Raw genomic sequence first — 23,545 nt, forward strand, 5'->3', positions numbered from 1 at the left:
AGGACACATCCTGTGCATGACCATTAACTCCTCTTCCCCATCACGCACTAGTGTGGGCTACACAAGCTGAAAATGAGGAGAATCAGTGAAAATTATTGCCTCTGTGTGCATGTACACACACACAGGCAGGTTGCCGTGGGAACATTCAATCCAATTTGTGTCTGTCTGGGGGCTGATCTGACAGACCCCCATAGCAGAAAAGACCCAGCATGCCTTAGGGCACCAGTCTGGGTCAAAGGATTAAATAAGAAATAAGGAGGTCGGTCCGGGTGTGAGGTGAGGAGACAGTATACTCTGAAAGTATGAAGCCTCAAGAACTTATAGGATATCATTGCGGCTGGAACCAATAACTGCTTGGTATGGTGGAAAAAAGCCAGCCCTGGTGGTCTAGTGGTTAAGATTTGGCACTGTCTCCACTGTGGCCCGGGTTCGTTTCCTGGTCAGGGAACCACACCACCCGTCTGTTGGTTGTCACACTGTGGCAGCTGCGTGTTGCTGTGATGCAGAAAGCTATGCCACTGGTATTTCACATACCAGCAGGGTCACCTATGGGGAACAGATCTCAGTGGAGCTTCCACAGTAAGATAGACTAGGAAGAAGGAACTGGCCACCCACTTCTGAAAAAATTGGCCAAGAAAACTCTATGAATAGCAGTGGAGCATTGTCTGATACAGTGTCGGTCAGTGCAAAAGAGACCATGCAGGGTTCTGTTCTGCTGTACACGGTGGCACTTCCAATGAATAGTGGAAAGAACACTGATCTTGAAGTCCTGGCACTGGGATTTGAGTCCAGACCCTGGCTATTGGCTATGTAAATCTTGGAGAAATTGCTCGGCCTCTCCGAGGCTCAATTATCTACAACACAGTGAGGCTAATGATTTGTGTCTGCCTATTTTTGTAAAATACAAATAACAAAATGGATTCACTTGTGAATGTATTTGTCTAAAAATTTTATCCATGGTAATAAGTCAGATTTCCTAGTTTCAAGGAATAGAAATCAACTGGCTTTTTTGAGAAGAAGAGGATTTATGTAGGTAACTCACAGAATCCCCCGGAAGGCTGGAGTGCCAAACTCAGAAAACAGACAGGAGCAAGGGAGGCCAGGCAGCAGCCAGGACCACAGCCCAAAGCCACCCAGAACCCAAGTGGAGAGGACTCCCCAGCTGCTGCAGGATCGCAGAGCCAAGGCTAGCACAGCTAGTGGCCACCGGCACTGCTGACATTGTTGTCTCTGGAAACTGGAGGCTGCGGCTGCTTCTGTTGCCTCTACTAGAACAGATTCTCCTCTGTCCCTGCTTCTTTGCGTCACCAGCTCCCAGTTCAGAGCTTGAGGTTGGTTTATCTGATTGGTCAAGGCTGAGTTACACATGTTAGTGCGTTAGCTGTGACAGAAGCTGGGAAAGTGAACATTGCGCCTTTGAAGCTTCTGGGTAGAGAAGTGGCTTGTGTTGCCCACTACGTCTCATTCAGAGGGAGAATTTGCCACACTTAGGGAGGGTTTCAGATACTGGGCAACCAAAAAATGACAAGGGTCCATTATATGCAGCTACTATGTTCCAGGCCTGCACTGGGTGCAGAATAGGGGTTAAGGTATCATGAAAATTATACAAGTATTAGGGAATTCCATGACTCTTGTCACACAGGCATCAGAGCTAAGGACCCTGAGATCCTAGCAGACAAGAGGAGAATTATTTGCACTTTTACTCCTCTTCTCCCTCCAAACTGTGAGTAGCCCTGGGTGCCCCTGCGGAAGTGTGTGGCATGAAGGCATCACCCATCGTGTGTGGACTAGAAACAGGCTGGAAGTGTGAGCTACGAGAGGGTCCTTGGCACCACTGCAATGGCTGGCATGCAGCAGACATCCTGTAAATGTCTGATGTGAATAAAAACTTGACATTCCTCCTGCAGTTTCCATCACTGATTAAGTAGCATCCTGGTCAGAGCAGGAAGTCCTCACAGAGTTGGGAGGCTATTGCGCAACTTTAGAAAAGGGAAGGATGATAAAGTGTGGTCACCATAGGAAAAATTGGAAGGAGCAGTTAAAAAATCCAAAATGCTTCCGAATGCTGTGGATTCAACAGGCCACTCATGTGACCATCTGGACACAGATGTGCTATGCCTACGTAGTGACTCCTGCAGACTGTTTTCAGGATTGGAAGGTGCTGGGCTGGGGTTGCTGCCAGAAGTGCAATTGAGTCCTTTGAATTTTCAATAAAATGTCGTTTCTGTCATCTCCATCCCTGGTGTCTACGGCATGTAGGTCTTCTTCCAGTCAAGAACAGACAAATTATTTTTCTCCAGTCTGAATAACGTTCCAAGCAGCTCTCAACTAAAGCACAATGGAGAAATACTTTCACTATCCACCTCTCAAGTTCTGAGCTTTACCTCCTCATCAAGTACACAGATATGTAATTGTCCCTGCATGAAGATGCCTTTCAGAACTAGACTCTAATATGTTAAACACCAAACAGTCCATGAGAAGAGTTGGCCAGACGCAGAATATCTGTGTTTTTGGTAAATTTGCCTTGGAGCTCACCATCCATCACATTGCTCAATGCTCCTATATTAGTCAGCATTCTTTTGGTTGCAAGGGATAGGAACTCAAGTCAACTCAGCTTAGGCAAAAGAGGAAGGTATTTGGCCACACAACCAAATCATAGGAAGGGCTGGGATGTAGCAGAGTCCAGGAGGAAGAGGAACCAGGGCCTTGAGTGCAGTCAGAGTGCTTTCTCTGCAGCTTGCTCGGCTTCTCTCTCAGGGGGGATTTCTTGGATGCACTTCTGCCTCGTGGTAGGGAGTTTGCCTGTTGGCAGCTCTGAGACTCACTTCTCCAAGCTTTGGTTCCAGAGAGAAACTGAGGCTAGCTTCAGTCTGAAAAGCCCCTGGGAAAGACTCTGATTGGCTCAGCTCCATTCAATTACCCAATCCTAGACCAATCACTGTGTCAGGGAGGTGGGGCACAATGACCAGCCCAGCTCAGCTTAGGAGTCCACTGTTGGCCAAAGGGACGCGTGTGTGTGTGTGAAAGACAGAGAGAGAAAGGAAAAGAAAGAGAGAGAGGGGTAAAGAGAGAGATTGGTAAAAAGGTGAAAGCTTCCATTTGGACCATGTGATTTGAGTGGGACCTGGGCGGGGAGAAGAGCATTTTCCAGAAGTGAGAGGCACTGGACAAAAGGAAAAATAAATGTCCATTAAAGAGAGATAACAAATTCTGGTTTACTTTCTCTTGTTAGCCAACTCATTGCACTTCTGTGTTTGCTTTGGCCGTCAGGAAGCTCAGCACATTAGCTTTCCTTAGCCTAGGATTTAGTGATATATTCTCCTCCTACTTTAATTACTTAGTTCTTATCTTCTCATTTTTTGTGGTTACTGTTTTGTATTTTATAATACCTCTGCTGCTTTAGTATAAGCTATCTTAAGTTCCTTTGGAGAGGCCATTTCTGTATAAAGATAAGTCTGCCTTGCCATGAAAGAATATTGTTTAGTCAACCTACGTGTGCTCTGCGAGATGTAGGGAAGGCATTCTTTTGTTACATTTAACTTTTGTGGAAAGCTTTACAGCCACAATAAATACAGGAGTGCTGATTATGCCATGACTTTAAAATACAGTCAGACCCAAAGTTGTGTCATAGCCCTTTATGAGGAGACGCTCAGGGATCTATAAAAATTAACCACCAAGAGGTTTGCATATAATGATTCAGGTCCAGGGTCAAGTAAGAGCTGACTGGCATTCGAGAGATCATGTGTCATGTAGAGTACGCTCAGGCTTGTAGGGGGCTGTATATCAAGGACATTTTGGTGTTGGGGGAACTAGGGGAGGGACAGATGCCCAGTGAATAATTCCTGGAAGGTGGGGTTAGTGGACAGAGCACACAAAAAAACAGGACAAAGAGAATGGAGATTAGGAAACTTAGGAAAGTTCTCAGGTGACTGGCAGTAGCCTTAAAGCTCAGGATAGCAGGCTGGGTTGGCAGGAGACATTTGTCTCATTTGCAGATGAACCTGGAGATGGATGGGGAGAGAATTCTTAGTAATTGCTGTGAAACCCTGCACTCTCCCCACCCTTCTTCATTGTACCACCAGTGATCTGCAGGCCTTTAACTAAGGAACACTAGATCATATAATCTCTCTTAAGGTGCAAATATCTGGAGTGGGGTTTGCAAAATATTAAGCTTTCAGTTTCGTAGTGTTGAGTGGGTTTAGTGCAATTCTATCCATCTATCCATTCACGTATTCATTCAATTGACACAAGTTTATCAGATGCCTACTCTGTGTCAGGCACTGGGTACACAAAGATGAAGAGTTATGATTCCCACTTGACCTCAAAATCACAATCGGTTGGAGGAGAGAAACAGGTAAATCAATGTTGTAGTACAGAGTGATAAGTGCTATGATGGAGCTCTGCACAGGAGGCTGTGGGAGCTTAGTGAAGGGGCATTAAATCACAATGGAGAGGGCCGGCCCTGTGGCTTGGTGGTTAAGTGCGCGCGCTGCGATGCTGGCAGCCCGGGTTCGGATCCCGGGTGCGCATCGAGGCACCACTTCTCCGTTCATCCTGAGGCCGAGTCCCACATACAGCAACTAGAAGGATGTGCAGCTACGACACACAACTATCCACTGGGGCTTTGGGGGGAAAAAATAAAATAAATAAAATCTTTAAAAAAAAAAAAAATCACAATGGAGAAAATGTAGTCAGAGAAGGCTTCCTGGAAGAGGTGATATCTGAGCAGAGTTTTGAAGGGTGAGTAGGCATTGCCCAGAAGTGACCAAGTGAGGAGGAGCATGGGGGTAGCATTCCAGGCAAAAGGAAACACATCTAGGAAGGTCTCATGCAGCGTAGGTGTGGAAACCACAGGTAGAAGAGTAGGGTTGGAGTAAAGGATGTGCCTGGGCTGATAAGGCTGAGAGATGGGCAGGGGCAGAGGATGAAAGCTTTTGTTGGGCTAGGATGAAGAGTTTGAAATGTGTCTTATAGGCGGTGGGAAGCCACAAAAAAGATTTTAAGCAGGAAAGTGATTGGAGATGTCTGTTAAGATAACCCTTTGGGCTGTGGTGTGGAGGCCCCATCGGTCTAGGGGGACCCTCAGGGGGCAGCAGAAATGACAGGGAAAGGAGATGAGGGTTGGAATTAAGGCCGAGGCAGCTGGGATGGGGAGGCAGCCTCAAGTGAAATTCTGAGTCCTCTCTGAGGTCCTCAGGGCAGCCAGAGGGCAGAGAGCCCCAAGGAGGGGTTGTCTCCAGTGAGAAAAGGAGGAAGAAAGCAAGGCTGGGGGACTGGAACAAACTACATGGACTCCTCCCCTTTGCTAAGGGCCACTCTGAGCTCCAAGACTGGAAAGAGAAAGAGAAGGTAGTGTAACTTTATAAATCTTTCACCATAAATGCAATCCCATTTTAGAGCAAAGCCCAGAAGTAAAACAAGTAATTTCAAAGGAACTCAGATTCTGGTCCTAGCCAGAGCAATCAGGCAAGAAAAAGAAATAAAAGGGATCCAAATTGGAAAGGAAGAAGTGAAACTGTCACTATTTGCAGATGACATGATTTTACATATAGAATATCCTAAAGAATCCACCAAAAAATTTTAGAAATAATAAATGAATAAGGTTAAGTTGCAGGATACAAAATCAACATACAAAAATCAAGTTCTGAACTTGCATTTTTTCAGTACCTCGAAGGAGATACACCACAGCCATTACTAAAATCTGTTCCCCTCTCTTATCCACATCTCTGATGGGGACCACTGCTGGCTTTTACAGCAACTTCGTATGAATTTTAAAAAGTTCTGCCTGGGAAGACCAATTAGAAATAGATGCCCCTTTCTCTGAGGACTGTCACAGTCTACATTAGGGCGCAAGGCTTGGTGAGTGTAGCAGGGGCTGGATTTCCACCCAGCTCTGGCCCCTGTCTGGGCAGCCCTGAATGTAGCACAACCTGTGGTAGCTCCTCCTTCACCTCTCATTTTAAAACTCCTCTGCAGCCCTGGCTGGAGGATCTCCTGTCTCCCTCTCATTTCCCTCTGGATTCTGCATCACAAAAGCCCAAGGAACAGGCCTGGTAGTCCAGATTCCTCTGTGGCAGCTGGCAGAGGGAGAAGACTGGAACCTATATATGCTCATCTTTGCCCTGTCACAACAGGGATAACTTTCATGACTGGGGAAACCTCAGCATTTGAATACCCTGGGCTGAGGATTGGGACCAGTACCAGGTCACACATTTCTAAGTGGTCAGAACCAGGGAATGCTCAGAAAAATCTGTAAGCAGAGGCTCATTCTTGACTTCTTTATAATGATGTGGAGGTCATAAGGAAGCCAGCCTGGGGTCCTGGGGTATTGGGATGGAAAATTTTTGGAAAAAGAGGATTATGAGTATCTTCCAGGGCAACAGCCTGGTCAGGATGTGGCAGCGGACAGCAAACTCACATGCTGACCCTGCTCCCAGCCCAATGGGAAGTGAGCATCAGAGCAGACTTCATCAAAGAGGGTTGTGAGGGAAGCGGTCTTTTGTTAGGGGAAGCCAGGTTTCATCTCTGGCAAGGAGGTGGAAGATGTGCAAAAGCAAATTAAGGTGAAGAACAACCACCATGTTTTATAACATAAAATCTTGGGCAGGAGGGCTTAGGGCAAACATCAGGGCCTGGGGTTCTGATTTGGAGAATCACTAGATAGTACAGTGCTCCGTACACATGCTTCGCTCCAGGTCACTCATTCTTGGAGCTCATTGTTATTTATTCTCATTGCAATTAGAGGAGAAATGTGGGTTTGGAGAGAGTGGGGTAGATAGTAGGCAAATCCACTTGGCATACAGGACCAAGTACAGGATTGCACTGCATATGTAGCTTCCTTCCCATGCATCCATCCATCCATCCATCCATCCATCCATCCATCCATCCAACAAATATTGTGCCTCCTGTGGGCCAGTAAATAAGAATTGAGAGACAAAAAAAAATCCCACCCTTGCCTTTCAGATCCTTATGAATCTAATAGAAGAGAAGACATATTAAAAATAGGCCCTACAGAGTGGACATAGAGAGGCCTGTCTGGAGTCCAAGGGTATTGATGTAAACAGAGGCACATGCTGGAAACTGCCAGTCATTGGGAGTAGCTGCATCATGGGATGGGGAAGGGGGTGCACAGACCAGACTGTGAAGGGCCTTGTATGGCAATGTTGAGAGTACTTTAGCATTCCTTTTTCTGAGCACTTTTTATACAGTTTTCTTTAGCATTTGGGCCTGTTATTCAGGACTTCTCTTGTCCAATTGTTTCAGTCGGGATTCTGCACTGCAAATGGCAGATACTCAGTTCACACTGGTTCAAGTATATTAAAAAAAAGACTTTATTTGCTCACGTAATTTAAAAGTCCAGGGGTATTGGTTTCAGGCCTATTTGTATTCTTGTGCTCAAATAATGTCATCTAGACTCAGTTTCTCTCTCCGTCTCTTGTCTCTACTTTTCCTGTGTTAGTTTGTCTCTCAGGGAGGGTCTTCACACATGGAAGCAAGAAGATTTACAGCAGCTCCAAACTTTTATTTCCTCCAGCTCTGCAATACCAATGGGAAGGGAGCTTCTCTTTCTCAGTAATTCTAGAGAAAGTTCTGGAGTTGGCTTTGATTGAACTGGTTTTGTCCTGTGCCCATCCATGAACCAATCACTGTGGCTTGGGAGACACAGTATGTGACTTGGACCACACTCACCCCTAGTCTAGGAGATGAGGCTAGCTCCATCCAAAACTCCCAGACAGATGTTGGAGGATGGATAGTTCCCCAAAACAAAATCTGGGTACTCCTACTAAAAAGATTAGGAACGATGCTGCACAGGCAAAACAAGAACTGCCCATTATATCTTCATGGCTGAATCATTGCTGAATCCTGGCCACAAGCATTTGCTGTGACTGATGCTCTATCCTGCCTAGTCTTGCAGGACAGAATAAGCTCTTCTTTCTGTCTTAATAAGCCCCTCTTTCTGTCTTAAATTTTGGATGGGCTGAGTTACATGGCATGCTGAGGCATCAGCAGTGGTCCAGTGGGGCTAGGAGGGACTCTGGTTCTATAGGAACATGGACGAAGTGCTGGTCCCCAAAGGGTACATATGCAGTGTCCTTGAGGAGTGGTGAACTTGGGCAAGGAGCTTGGCAGAAGGCAATCTTTTGGGGCCTGATGATGTTTAGAGTTGGGTGGGGGAGCTCTGGGGTTCCAGCTCCTCTGTCAGTTTGGAGTGAAGACTCAGCCAGCAGCTGGGGGTTCACGGAGCTGACTCCAGACCCTGAAGAGAGATGGCAGAGTGCTGTTAGTCATGTCTCTGAAGTGGAAAAAGAGATGTCCATAAACCCCCAAATCCTTTGCTGAAGGTAGCCCTCCAGGTGTGTGAGACTGACACGTGCACAGCAGGTAAGAACAGAGAATTGCACACTGTTTATTATTAATAGGGCTTTGGCACCACATCCTGTTTCAGAACCCCTAGCTCTAATGGACGATATTACTTGAATATAAGCTGCTGGGGCCCAGTCTACACAGCTAAGCTAGAGAAAGACTTTGGAAGCCAGGACAAGGCCTGCTTCAATCTGAGCCCTCCTACCCCTCCCCCCGGTACCCCCCCCACAATTTGGGAGGCAGCCTTAGGCATCATGCAATTCTAGGAGGGCTGGATCTCAGAAGATGAAAAGGAGACTCTACAGGGAGGGAGGAATTTCAAGGGCATGTCTGTGCCTGCACCACGGCCAGTTGTTTCCTTGACCTGGAATTTTGTCCAATCTCCTTCTCAGAGTGAGCCAAGGGGGCCTGTATTGGAAAGTGAGGTGACCTTTCTCTAGGGCATTGGTTCTTAAACTTTGGTTTGCAAAAAAATTACGAGCGGGGGCCAGGGGAGCCTAATAAAATTCGTATTCCCAGCTCTACTGCCAGAGATTTTGCTTCAGTAGGTCTAGGGTGGGTTGGGCTTCAAGATTCTGCATTCTTAACAAGCACCCCAAGAATTCTGATGCAGGTGGTCCAGGGGACATGCTTTGAGACCCACCAACCCTGAGGCTGGAGTGTCTACAGGATAGGGATATGAGCAGGACTCCAGTGTTGGGACAGGTCTACATGGCAGGGCTCAGAGAACAGCTTGAGGTCAGAAATGCAATTGAGCCAAATGTTTTTGCACGTCCTTTGGTTAGGAAATGATAGCAGGTTTTGATGTTTTTGGCTTAGGGGTGCTGGGGACCATAGAGAGTGATATTAGCTTGTGCTAGGTCACCCTTGCCTCTGCTGACTCCCTGCTTTCTTTGCAGTGCAAACCCCTTTGATCATCCACATTGGGTTTATATCCAAATAATCCTTTCTTAACAATAGTGTTCATTGAGCAACACATGATTACTATTTAAAACAAAATTTTTTAACCAATTGTATACATACTAACATTTATATTCTTAAGTAGAATTTAATTCAGTTAACCAAAGTTAGAGCCATTCCAACCCAGAATATCTCACTGATGCATAGGGGTTAGTTCCTGGCATAAATGAGATGGTGGAGGGATTAAAGGAAGAACAGAGCAGAGGGCAGCATGGATGGACCCAGTCCAGGAATGAGATAGTAGGGGTAGTGGAGGTGAGTATTGATTATAGGACTGTGATTGGTGTTAGAGGTACAAGAGGCAGGGAGTTCAGGGGCAGGTGTGGAGGCCCGCGGAGGGGGTGAGCCGTAGTGGTGCTGGGCTGGGTAAAAAAGTCTGCATTGGTGACATTTAGGAACTGCAGGAACATGAAGAATTCATCAGAGGTGTAAGTGGAATGTTCTGGCGTGGGTGTGTCTTCTTCAAGCTCCAGGCCCTGGACTTGGGGGAATGATGGAAGAGAGCTGGAGGCGGAGGGTGCATGAGGCAGGCCTCCTCAGCCTCATCCTCCAGAGGGAGTTTGATAATTCTTGGAGGTGCAGATTCCTGTCAAATGCAAACACACAGGGGCTAGGAAGGACAAGTTCATTCGTCCATTTATTCATTCATTCATTTTCTCCCCTAACATCTACTGAGTCTCTACTAGGTTCCAGGCACTGTTCTAGCCCTAGGGACACAGTGGTGAACACAGCACAATCAGTGCCCTCACTTAGCTCATATTCTAGTGGGAGACAATTGTTAAACTAGTTAACAAATAGATGTGTAATATAATTTCAGGTTGTGACAGCGTTATGAAGAAAAATAAAGGAGGTGAAGATGTTAGGGAGTGACTATTTAGATTGGGGACAGCATCAGGGGGACCAGTCTGAGGAGGTGACATGTGAGCAGAGACCTGAAGGAAGTGAGGAGTGAGGCCAGCAGAGCTTGGAGGGGAGTGTGGCCCAGGCAGTGTTTGGGCCATGTCCTGACTTCGTTTCAGAAGATTCTTGGGCCTGGGGATGTTTTCATGGCTGTTGTGGGAGACGAGCTCACTTGCCCAGGCTCAATTTTGAGGTGGGCACCTACTCAGTGCTGAAGGACAGTTGGCTTCAATTGGACAATTGGCTCCCTGCTGTGAGACTGTGTCTACTGTAAAATGAGGATCTTGATAGCTACCTCTGTTTTACAAGACTCTCATGAGAATTGGTCAGTATCTGTCTAGAAAGTATTTTTTATTACACAAAAAGGTTATTTATCTCATGTATAGGCTAAGGGGTAAATGGTTAGCAACTAACCCAGTTATGTTCTCAGAGAGCAAAACCTGGTCTGGTGCACTCAATGCTGATAACCCTGTTGATCCCCCAAAGATGGCCTTGAACTTCTGTTGATTTTCTTGGGTTTAGTGCACCGTTGAGCTCCAGACTAAGAGCCCAAAGTCCTAGATTCTGGTCCCCATTCTATTGCTGACAAACTGTGTGGACTTGGGCAATTCACTTAACTTCTACCTCAGTCTATCATCTACAAAATGGTGTGATAATCAAAGAAGACAATACCATTTGATCTACAAAGTGCTGTAAACATAAATGTAAGAGATTACTGTTATTAAAGTTGAAACCTAGGCGTGGCCCATCTTGCATAGGTTACGTACCATTCATGGGGTCCCAACTTTGCTGAAGTGTTTCCACGGAACTCCTGGGACAGCAGCAGGAGGCCTGGGAGTTTAGTCTAAGAGAAATATGTAGATTTCTCCTAGTTTCACCTTATCTGTGTTCAGCATGATGACTGTGGCCCAGGAGAATGTATTTAAGTGGCAGAAAAATCAGTGAAAAAGTCTCAGAGGAGAGCAGAGAAATGCTGGGACTTTGGGAGCCAAAGCAGGCAAAAGGAGCCCCAGGAGAGGACTCTGTCTTTAGGGCACTTCCTTTCTCTCTCTCATGAACACTTATTAAGCTCCTACTGGGTGCTGGGCACCATGCTAATGTCTCCAGACCAGTTTGTGTGCAGTTTGGCCCTACCTCTCTCTGGATGGGTGGTGGACAACAGTGCAGTGACTCTGACTCAGCCTCATGAACTCACTGTTTACTGTAAGAACGTTGTGAGGCTGCTGTCCAACCTTAAGAGAAATTCTATCTAGCTTTTAGTGCTTAGAACAACAGTGATTCTTCGGAGCATTTGCTTTTGTTAAAAAAAAAAAAAAAAAATATATATATATATATATATGTATGTATGTATATAATCACAAGGATTGTGAATAATGTAACTGACCAGATGGTTGCTCATTTGCATTGGCCAATTGTGAGGTCCATCTGTAATGACAGTGCAGTGATGGCCATTGTGATGGGCACTTCTAGCCTCATTATCTTCATGTCCCCACTCATGTTTTTTATCTTCTTTCCCCCCTACTTATAATTTATGCAATCTTGTTAGATTTTAGACACATTTTAAGTTTTCAGAATTCCAGAAATCTTTTCAGAAACATAGTAAGGCTTAAATGCATTGTTAAAAATAAATAAAATTGCTCATACTTTCTCTGAGAGGGATCAACCTTCAAACACCAAAGTCCAAGAAGCATGATAAATTCACGTAGGAGCCTGGCAGGGAGTGGAGAAAATCTCTATGTCTCTACTTATTTATTAGTTATTGAGCTAATCCTTACAGTAAACTTTAAAAATAGCTACTAAAATCCCCATTACTGATGAAAAAACTGAAGCTCATGGAGATTAAATAACATGTCCAAGTTCTGAGTTGGTGGAGCTGACGTTCAAATCCTGGTTCATCTGAGGTTGAAACCATCATCCTTTCCATCCCATTCCCCTGCTTCCGGGATAACGGCTAAATGTCCTGAAGTCTACTCCTGAGGAGGGATCAGGGAATACACAGTCCAGAGGCGAGACAGAGTAATGGTCTTGGGGAGTTCTGTCTTGAGATAAGGGGATTCAAGGCTCCCAACTGCAACTGGGAACCCATAGACAAGGGTCCAGCCTCTGGGGTGAGAGGCTGGTGTTACTGGAGGCGTCTGGGCCCCAGCTGGCCAGGCCTGGGTGTGGGGCCAGGCTCCAGGACAGAGGAAAGCTGAAGTGAGAGCTGAGTCAGAAACCCTGTTTTTAAGTGTTGGCAGTTGAGAAAGAAAGTACAGATGAGGTTTTGGGGGGTCCCACAGTCCCTCCAGAAGAATCCCCAGCACTTTGAGTTAATAAAGTAGTTCTTTGGGCCAATAAAGTAGTTCTAGATCCCACCAGCTGTGCCAATAGGGCTCCCACCGTCCCTTCAGATCTGGGACTGCGTTGGGGACCACAGTTGGGCACAGCAGAGCAGCACATTTCAGTCCAGTAAGTATTGATCTTAAGTCTGAGGTGTGTTGGCTGCTGCAGGAACAGACCTTGGGAACCTCACTGTTCTGTTGGGGCAGACAGGTCTGAAGGGGGTCTGTTCAGGCCTGGAACCAAGGGTCACAGTAGAACTCACATTCACACATCTCTCTTCCAGGGCCATGTTCTGCAATGATTTAAAGGAAAAGTACGAGAAGAGGATCATTATCAAAGGGGTCGATGCTGAGACCATGCACACTCTTTTGGACTACACATACACCAGCAAGGCGCTGATCACCAAGCAGAATGTCCAGCGGGTCCTGGAAGCTGCTAACCTCTTCCAGGTGTGTGAACAAACAGGCTCAGCGCTCTCCTCTGGAGCAGGGGAAAGCAGGGATTCCCAGACACCTGCCTGGACCGGCTTCCAGGCCTGCACCTGGGACACACGCACTTAGCTGAGCCTGTGCTTACTTGCAAGTCAGAAGATGCTTCTTTGGAAATTTCCCAAGAGGTGATGAGATGGGGCATTGACTCCTTAATGAAATGAAGCCAGGGGAGCTTGGGGCCTAGAACCTACACTTGGTTCCTGAGTCCAGAAACAATGACTATAATTTACGGAAGCCTAATTGGAGCCAGGGGCTGCAGCCACCACTCATATATGTAACTTCTAATCCTTAGCACAATGAGGGGAGATAGCTACTTCCCTCCACTTTACGAGTGGGGAAATTAAGGCACATAGAGGATAAGTGACAAGGCTGTGATTTGAACCGTGGGCTGTCTGAGTCCAGGGGCCACATGCTTGCCACAGTCTCTCTGGGAGCAGCATCTAGATTCCAGGGGACGCAGGACCTTGACTGGTCATCCCTTTGTGGTGAGTGTGAAGAAGAGCACTTCTCGTGAGGGGTAGTACAGAAGATGAGATAGAGAACCCTCAGAGTTAAGTCTTACTGCTTCCATTTAACTCTGTTTCAATCTGATTATAATAATTATATTGAGCTTCATAGAATAATTAGCCCCATAGATTCTGTCAACTGCACCCATGATTATCACAGGGGTCCCATCTCAAGTTACCATCTTTGCCTAGGTCTAAGATTACACCTTGAACTTGGTTCCATTGGATTACAACAGAGATAGTCTCACTGAGAGTATTGAGATTTATGATAAACAGAGTCCAGGGACAGGCCAGGTCATTCTCAGGGACCGGGGACAAGCATCAGATCTTGTCCGTGGTTTGCGACTTCAGGAGGTGGCATCCTCTTGGATCATCAGTAGGTCAGCTGTTGAGAGAAACAGAAAACAAAGCCTGGGAAGGTGGGGAATGAGGGGTCCAGGGTCAAGACCACGGGAGACTGGAGTCTGGGAAGGATTATGAAGTCCAGCAAGGAAGGGAAAGTGGAAAGAGGGAGGAAAATAAACCTTGAAACAGCGCTGATGAATTCTGAGTAATGAGTGTCTGCAGTGTTAGCCAATTTTATTGTCTCAGTTTCCTCAGGGCATTTAAAGCCAAAGCAAGCTACCTCCGGCAGGGCTGGTCATGCCTTACCTCGTGATGTGTCCAAGTCAGTTACCACCCGCACACCCAGCCCTCCCCCTTTCTCTGTCCTTACCTGCTTACACCCTCCGCCTTACTGACCGGCAGGGAAACGCTCCTCATTATGTGGAGGGAGGGGCTCTGCAACCTCATGCTCAGCAGCCCCGTTTCATCCCCTCCCACCACTCCCCCACAATCTAACTTCAGGGAAATCCTTACTATCTCATGGAAGGGCCTCTATCTAGTTCAGCTTTTATGCCTTTTCTGAACCTTCTCTTAAAAGGCAAATATCCCCCCTCTGCCCCACCTCCAACACCCCAAAAGGCCAATAACCTTGAGCAGAATCATCCCATTCACCATTATTCAATCAAGCCACAGCTGCCTTTGTTACCTTCATGCTAATCTCCTTTCCTGGGGCCCAGAGAGGGTTGCTGACTTGTCTGAAGATGGACAGGTAACACTGACATAATAGTAATAACACTTATTGTTTTAAGTATAGTGTCTGACACCAAAGTAGATGCTCAATGAACACAAGTTTTATTGAGCACTTAATATGTGCTATGAGTGACAAAGTTGAGACTAGTAACCAGGTCTCCTGTTTTTCCCACTAGCTGAAAGCTGAAAGCCTTTGATAGGCTAAGAAGATAGATTTTGTTTTTCAAAATGCAGTTTTTAATATTTTTAAATTGCAACATTACAAACTCATTATACACAAATTAGAAACCCATACAAGCAAAAAGAACATAAAAATTATCTACATTCCCCTCCTATTCAGAAAGAATATGGCAGCTTCCTCGGTATATATAATTCCAGGTTCTTTTCTGTGCATTAACTTGTACAGAGGCAGCTAGCAGGGCGTTGGATTTAAAGGCCAGCTTTACCACTTACCTGCCGTGTGACTTTGGGCGAGTTTTATCATTCTTTGTGCTACAGTTTCCTTTTCAGTAAAATGGGGATGATAAGAGGGCCTGTTTCATAGACTTGTTGTAATATTTGTAAAGTGTTTAGAACAGCGCCTGGTACATCATAAATGCTACATACACGTTTGTAATATTATCGCCTACTAGTTACATATTTTAGAAGAATGGGATCCTATTGGACACACTGTTTTGAGTCTCTTTATTTTACCTGTACTGTATTGTAGTCATCTTTTTATGTCAATAGATGACAGAAAAAGTGCCTGTAATGGCATTTATAATAGCCAAATGGAACTCAATGTACAATAATTTAGTGAGTCAATCCCCTTTGCTGAAAGTTTAGATTGTTTTCGTCTACTTAACTATTCAAAACATGCTGTCGTAGACATCCTTTTACTTTTATTTTGTATGGATGTGATGAATGTCCTAATAGAAATGAAATGAACTAAGGACATGAATAGGTAATTTACAAAAAAAGAATATCAAATGATCAACACATTTTTTAAATGCCAAACCTCACTAGTAATCCAAAAGGCAAATTAAGTCAACAATAAAATAACATTTTGTCTGTCATTTTGGCCAAGAGTATGTATATAGAATATAATAGTCAATGTTTGGAAAAGTGAGTGAAAATAAGCACTTTTGTTCATTGCTGGTGAAAGTGTAAATGGAAACCTCTTTCTGGAAATCACTTTGAAAATAGATATTAAAACTTTTTATTTATTTATTTATTTCTTAATAATTTTATTTATTTATTTATTTATTTTTTCCCCCAGAACCCCAGTAGATAGTTGTATGGCATAGCTGCACATCCTTCTAGTTGCTGTATGTGGGACGCGGCCTCAGCATGGCTGGAGAAACGGTGCGCCGGTGGGCGCCCGGGATCTGAACCCGGGCCACCAGCAGCGGAGCGCAAGCACTTAACCGCTAAGCCATGGGGCCAGCCCTAAAAACTTTCTAAATGTACGCATAAAGAAATAAGAAAGGATGTTCAATGTATTTCATATAAATAGCTTTGTAGTGGATTTATTGTGTCTTCTAGAAAGATATGTCCAAATCCTAACCCCTGGTACCTGTGAGTGTGACCTTATTTGGAAATATAGAGTCTTTGCTGATGTAACTAAGTTAAGGATCTCAAGATGAGATCATACTGGATTTAGAGTAAGCCCTAAATACAATGACTAGTGTCCTTATACGAGAAAGGAGAGGGAGATTTGACACAGAGACACAAAGGGAATAAGATCATATGAAGACATAGGAAGAGATTGGAGTGATGCAGCCCCAAACCAAGGAACACCAAGGGTTGCTGGCAGCCACCAGAAGCCAGGAGAGAGACATGGAAAGGAATCTTCCTCAGAGCCTCCAGAGAGAACCAACCCTGCCGACAATTTGATTTCATACTTCTGATCTCAGAACTGTGAGAGAATAAATTTCTGGTTGGTTAAGTTGACAAGTTTGTGGTAATATATTACAGCAGCCCTAGGACACTAATACAAGCTTAAAAAGTAAACCACAGCTAAAAGTCTTAAAACAAAAAGCAGCGATCTCCTGTTTCCACTTTTTTGGAGCAATTACTTCCACTTTTTAAAAATGTTTCTTCATTTATTTACTTCCATATTTCTTTTTTTGTGTGGGGAAGATTGGCCCTGAGCTAACATCTGTTGCCAATCCTCCTCTTTTTGCTTGAGAGAGATTGTCCCTGAGCTAATGTCTGTGCCAATCTTCCACTATTTTATATGTGGGATGCCTCCACAGCACGGCTTGATGAGCAGTGTGTAGGTCCTGCCTGGGATCTGAACCTGCAAACACCATGCTGCCAAAGCGGAGGGCATGAACTTAACCACTGTGCCACTGGGCTGGCCCCACTGCTGTATTTATAAATGATTTGTGTATATTGCTATCTCTTGATGCATCGATTTTGGATCACTTCTTTTCCCTCTGTCCTGCTCTACTCTTAACTGATTGCTCTCTAGGCCTGGTGCACAGCTGTTATCCAGAGACTTACCTTTGCTGTCATCCTAGGAGTTCCTTTTAATTCTTTTCTACATTGGATTTTCTCTTCCTGGATCCCCTGTCTTCTTCTTTCTTGTATACTCCTACATTTTAATGGATCACAACTTTTAATAGCTTATCATGAAAGAGTAAATAAGATAAATTTTTGGAGACTTAAATGTCTAAAGATGTTTTTGTTTCACTTTCACATTTTATAGATATTTTGGCTGGGTATAAAATTCAAGGTTAAAAATAATTTTCTTTTGAAATTTTGAAAGCATTGCTCCATATCATTACCTATTACATACAGATTTTATAAGAATGGGTTCCTGGGCCGGCCCTGTGGCTTAGCGGTTAAGTGCACGCGCTCTGCTGCTGGCAGCCTGGGTTCAGATCCCGGGCACGCACTGACGCACTGCTTCTCCGGCCATGCTGAGGCCGTGTCCCACATACAGCAACTAGAAGGATGTGCAGCTATGACGTACAACTATCTACTGGGGCTTTGGGGGAAAAAAAAAAAGAATGGGCTCCTATTGGACACATGTTTTTTAATCTATTTCACTCGTATTGTATTGTAATCATTTTTTCACGTCAATAGATCCATTTCTGCAATCCATAATAGCCGCAAGTATTTTTTCATTTGTTGTGTTGGTTCTTTCAATTTGAAGACCCATGTCTTTAAATTCTTGGAAGTTTTCTTGTGTTATCTCTCTGACACTTTCTTTCCAACTCTTTTATCTATTCTCTCCTTTGGAACTATTGCTAGTTAGGTGTTGGACCTCCTGGATTTAATTTTATTTTGTCTTCCTTCTCACTCCTATTGACTATCTCTAGCCTTTTTGTCCTACCTTGCAGGAGATTTCCTCAACTTTATCTTTAAACTCTTCTGTGAATTTTAAATTTCTGCCACCATATTCTTCATTTCAAAGAGTCCTTATCATTTATTTTAATAGATTCCTACTCTTATTTCTTTGAGGCTATTATAATATATTTGAAGTTTTCTTCTGCTCTCTCTCTTTCTTTTGAGTTCCTTTACTCTGCTTGTTTGCTAAGATGGAAGATCTCCAACTTCCGTCTTAGAGGGTGTATCAGTTTCCTAGGACTGCCACCATAACAAACTACCACAAACTGGGTGGCTTAAAACAACAGATGTTTATTCTCTCACAGTTCTGGAAACCTGAAGTCTAAAATCAAGGTATTAGCAGGGCCGTAATTCCTTTGGAAACTCTAGGGGAGAATCTGTTCTTTGCCTCTTCCAGTTTCTGAATGCTGTTGGCGTTCCTTTACTTATGGCCTCACCACTCCAATCTCTGTAGTCGTGGTCACACTGCCTCCTCCTCTTCTGCATGTCTTCTCCTCTGTGTGTCTGTGTTTTAAAAAGATATAGATGATTGCATTTAGGGACCACTCAGATAATTTCCTCCTCTCAAGATCCTTAACTTAATCATATCTTGTGCTACATACAGTAATATTCACTCTTTTGCCATAGAAGGTAATATTCACAGGTTCCAGCAATTATCATGTGGACATATCTTTTTGGGATCCACCATTCAACCACTGCAGAGGGTTTCCTCAAATACTCTTTTGATTATTTGATCCTTGACTGTCCAGTAATATTTAAGATTGAGGCCTTAATATGCTTATTTGAAGCTCAGTGTACATGGAGTAGGATGGGAGGCTAGTAGACTAGAGAGTTTTACTGGAGTTATCAGGTGGCCTGTCGGCTTTTTTATTGGGAATCCTCAAATGTCAGTATCTGTTGGAATTTTCCTAGGGTTGTTCAGTTTCTCCAGATAAGGATCTTTAGTCTCTTGCCTGGGAGTTATAAGATAGCTGCATGAATTCTGGACAGGGTGTGTAGGTGTGGTTTATGTGCAAATCTTTTACTTAACCTCCTTATTTTAAGTATGATGTCGTCGTGTGTCTTCTTCAGTTTCTGGTGTCCCTGAGTCCAGAACCTCTCTGGTCTGGTTTCTCCAGAGGATAAATCTTCTCCAGTGGGAGTGGGAGATGTTTGATTGCAAGAGGTGGGGAGGAGGACCAGAAGGCTTAACTTCTACTTAAACTGACTCCCTGTTATCAGCCCCCACCTGCCTGGTCTTCCTGGTTCCCTGGGACTTTAATATGCCTGCTTTTTTGGGCTCTGAGGGACAAACTTGTTCTTCTGTAGGCATTTGGTCTGATCTCTCTCTTCTCAGCAGTCATTTACCAGTCTTCATATTCTGTGGTTTTTGGGGTTACTGATGTCTCCTGGTTTCACTGAGGATGGAGTTTGTGTTTCTGTTTCTTGTTCTCCTTTCAGTTTTGAGTGATTTGTCAAGAGAGCTATAAAAACTTTTTAGATAGTAAAGACTGCAATCTTTTGCAATAGTGTTGAAAATATTTTCCATTGGTCATTTGACTCATAATTTTTAACTATAGCTTTTTTTAATGTACAAAAGTGCAAAACCAGTATTTAGTCAGATCTGTTGATCATTTCCTTGATGGTTTTTGCCTTTGGTGTGCATTTTTAGAAAGACCTTCCCCATTGCTCGATTATATACTTATTCACTTATAATTTCATTTAGTCTTGTTATATCTACAGCTTTGATACTTAAATCTTTAATGTATCTGGAAATTATTTGGGTATAATGTTTCTTCTTCTTCTTTTCATTTTCTCTCAAGTGGTGAGCTTCAACAAAGAGTTCGGTTTTAATGAGAGAGGTGGGAGAGGAAGACAGAAACAGGATAGGGATAGAGGAAGCTCTGTTTATTATCGACTCCCTATTCTGATAATCCTTCACCTCAAAATTTTCCAAATTTTGTTCACTTTCTAGGCAAAAAATACTAAGTTATTCTCTGAAGCTATTTTACTGACTTTCCTATGAGTGTTAATTCTTATGAAAATAAGAGAAGAATACTGTGGGCTTCTGGATATCTATTTAACCAACTTTCTGATTTCTGTTGCTTCTGGACTACTTGCTTTGAAGTCTTAGACATAGACAACTGGGAATATTTTCATGCTTGAAGGCACCATAAGGGACAGAAGTTTATAGGTTGTTGAAATCACTGTGTGGTTTTTAAAATTATTTATTCTTTTGAATGGATAAAACATACCCCTGTTCCAAATTCAGAAATACAGAAGGGGAGACAGTAAAGCATTTTACCATCTTCACTTTTAACAGTGCCTTGCTGTCCTTCATATTCGCGTACATCCTAGTATAAATGTGCATATATCACTCCCACTCATTGCCTCCAGTTTTTAAACACAAATATTGGCACACTATACGCTCTATTTTGCATCTTGCTTTTTCTGGCTTCACAATAAATTTTGGAGATTGTTACGGGTCAGTATATGTAGAGCTGCCTTGTTCTTTTCAATGACTGCATAATGTTGTTGGAGTCTATTTAGATACAAAACACGTCCAGTCATCTGCAATAGTCTCTTAGTAGGCAGAGTGGTAGAGCAGAAAGAACATGGGCTTTGGAGTCAGGCAGAACTTGGGTTTAAATCTCAGTTCATTGACTTATTTGCTGTTGGCTGTGGACCTTCCGAGCCTCAGCTTTCTCATTTGTAAAATTAGGATGATAACAATACCTACCTTTCAGGGAGAGTTATTATGAGGATTAAATAAGATGATGTTTATAGAGTATGTGGTATAATAGATGCTGAATAGAAGTTTCTTCCCATCATTGGTGAGTTAATTTTTACTTTACTTTGGACAGTTTGTGCGTTGGATAAATTGGGCTGACGTGGAGCTGTGAGAACGTTTCCCTAAGCCATCCTTAAATCTTTGTTTTTTCCTGGATTAGAATTATAAGAGATGATGATTTAAAGTTTTATCATGTTTATATGACACATGATTAGTATAATGAATTGGACCGTGCTGTATTTTAATTAACTTAGAATTATAGATGGAGAAAAGTGTGCCAGAGTTGGCATTTTGTCAGTTTAAAACATCCACAGAAGCCGATTCCACCTTTGTGGGACTGAAATCAACAGAATCAGATTATCTTGGGATTCCCCACTGCACCTCGTAGTAAAGGTTTCTTAATTTTCACACCACTGATATGACTCAGCTGCTCTTTCGTGTTCTGTTTCTCTTTTCAGGTCTTTTAGTCTCTTCCTATTATCCACTGATTGCTTCTCTTCCAGAATTTCCCAGTCCAGAAATAGATAGTTCGATTGACCAAGCTGGTCACTACTATTGTTGTTTGAAAAGAGCTTCTCACGCTAGGCAACTTCGTGAGTTGCTGGCACATTAGCAGACTGATTGCCCTTGGGTCATTACCATTGCCATTGTCAATTGTCATTGGTCCAATCAGCTGTGGCATAGAGTGGGACCGTTTCTTTTAGGAGGACACTTTGGGTATGGCAGGTACTGAACGATCTGCCTGCTAGAGGAACTTTACAGCAAACTGGCCATAACTTATTAGCCAATTAACGGGGAGAAACATATTTTTCTTCAAGTAGTTTTTGGAAAGGTAAAAGTAAGAGAAGCATCTAAGAAGAAAGGCCCAACTGACCGTTTACATGTGAGGCAGGGTTTTTGAATGTCATCCAGAGGGGGCTCCAGAGAAGCAAAGTGCCCTCTCTTGCCTTACCTGGATCTTTAGGCTTCTGAGTTCTAGATAAGCAAGGTGGTCAGAAACTATAGACCTGAGACAATGACTATAAGAACTTTTTCAATCTTGGAGAACTTTGCCATGTTTGTTGGGGGAACTTTGTCATATTTGTTTCTTTCACTTTTATTATTAAAAACTCATGAAAGACTAAGGGCTTGTGAGCTTATCTCTAGGGCAGCAAGATATGAGGTCAAGGAGACCATACTCATGCTGCATTTAGTCTTGGCACAGAAGGATCCCTAAGATAAGAGCAGCTGGTTAGAAGAAGAAGCTTAGAAGAAAAAAGGAGATAAGGCTGAGTGCTGGGGGCCAACACGAGGAAAGAAAGGGGGATGCCAGAGTGGGAGCCTGGCCTGGGCGTGGGAAGATCCATCTGGTGCCTCCACAACACCCTCTGGGGCAGTGACATAACTTTCATCATGGTGGCAATTTATGGAGACTTTGGTGAAAGTCCCGCCATTCCTTATTTTCATATTTCTTTTGATAATGACATGATGAATAATGGTGAGATCTATGTGGATGAGGTAGCCATGTGGTCAGTGGCCTACTTGATGCCCTGCGTTTGCTTCTTGGCTTACTTCATGCCTGGATCATAGCACATAAATATTTGTTGTATCAATGAATGCGTGTATGGCTCTTGTTCATTTCTAGCCGAATACGAGGACTACCTCAGAAACTGCTTCAGTTTCCCAATAAAAATTGCCTAACCTCTTTAAGAGGACACTAAGAAGCCCAATCCTTGCTCTCGGAGATGTCATGGGCTAGTAGAGAAGGAAGTATTCCACAGGCTAATACTAATAACTGCTTCATTTTTAAGCACCTACTAAGTGACAGGCACCTAGCAAAAAGTAGGTCTCATTCCTGTAAGGTACAAATTAACTGTTGCCATTGACAGGGACCCACAGATTATATCTACTCAACATCAGAATAGCCAGTCAATCTGAGCAAGAAACCAGCCCAGCTATTTCTTTATTATCGTCTAGATAAAATCAACCTGTGGACTGTCTAATGCACCTTCTCCTTTTGTCAACCAATGTTATTGTGTGGCCACTGTCAGTGTTAAGAAATTAGAGTTAATCTCCTGGGTCTGCATGACAGTAACAATTGTGCTTTTCAGAGCACTCACTATGTGGCAACAGTTTTGCCTGGACTCTTTCATTTAAAATGAGGTGGGTGTTTTTACTCCCAATGTATAGATGAGGGAAATAAAACTCAGCGATGTGAAGTAAATGCTCAGGTTTTCACAGCTAATAAGAGAGGAGCCTGAATTTAGCTCCTGTCTGCTTATGCATAGCTTGTGTGTTCTCTGCCACACATACTGTGTCCATCCCTCAGAGTGGGGCCTGAAACAAGCGATGATCTTGAAGGCAGCTGGAGGCTTCAGCATCCTCAGAGAGGGCTGTCTGATGGAAGAATCTGGGAACCAGTGGTGCTCTGTGAGTGTGTCATGAGGCAAGACTGCACAGCTGCTACCCTTCATGCCCAACTGCCCCTGGGGAAACTCGGACACTTGAGGCCACCGGGTGTCCCCACCTCAGCAGTGAGCCTGCTGCTGCCCACACAGTGTCTTTCATCTTTTCCTTTCTGTGTTTGATCTCAGTGTTTACTCTTTTTTATTTTTAGCTATAACTTGCATTCAGTAAAAGGCACACATCCTAAGTGTACAGCCTGATGATTTTTTACACATGTATACAACCACATAACCACCACCCAGATCAAGCTCTAGAACATCCTTGGCATCCCAGAACGCTCCCTTGTGCCCTCCCCAGGCAATACCTCCCCAAGGGTAATGACCACTCTAGCATCTGTCACCGTGGATCGGTTTTGCTTGTTTTTGAGTTTCATATTG

At 43.8% G+C, this 23,545-nt stretch overlaps 1 protein-coding gene across 1 annotated transcript in view; it reads left to right on the plus strand.

The window, feature by feature from the left end:
- The window catches only part of KLHL6 (kelch like family member 6), a 54,834-nt gene that overhangs the window by 6,322 nt on the left and 24,967 nt on the right, over positions 1–23,545 (plus strand). Inside the window, exon 2 of the mRNA XM_004424675.3 lies at positions 12,830–12,995. Coding sequence (XP_004424732.1) covers positions 12,830–12,995 — 166 coding nt within the window. The remainder of the gene's footprint in view (positions 1–12,829; positions 12,996–23,545) is intronic.

Source organism: Ceratotherium simum, chromosome 15 (genome assembly GCF_057802395.1).
Source record: "Ceratotherium simum simum isolate JZ-2026a chromosome 15, ASM5780239v1, whole genome shotgun sequence".
Classification (NCBI taxonomy): domain Eukaryota; kingdom Metazoa; phylum Chordata; class Mammalia; order Perissodactyla; family Rhinocerotidae; genus Ceratotherium; species Ceratotherium simum.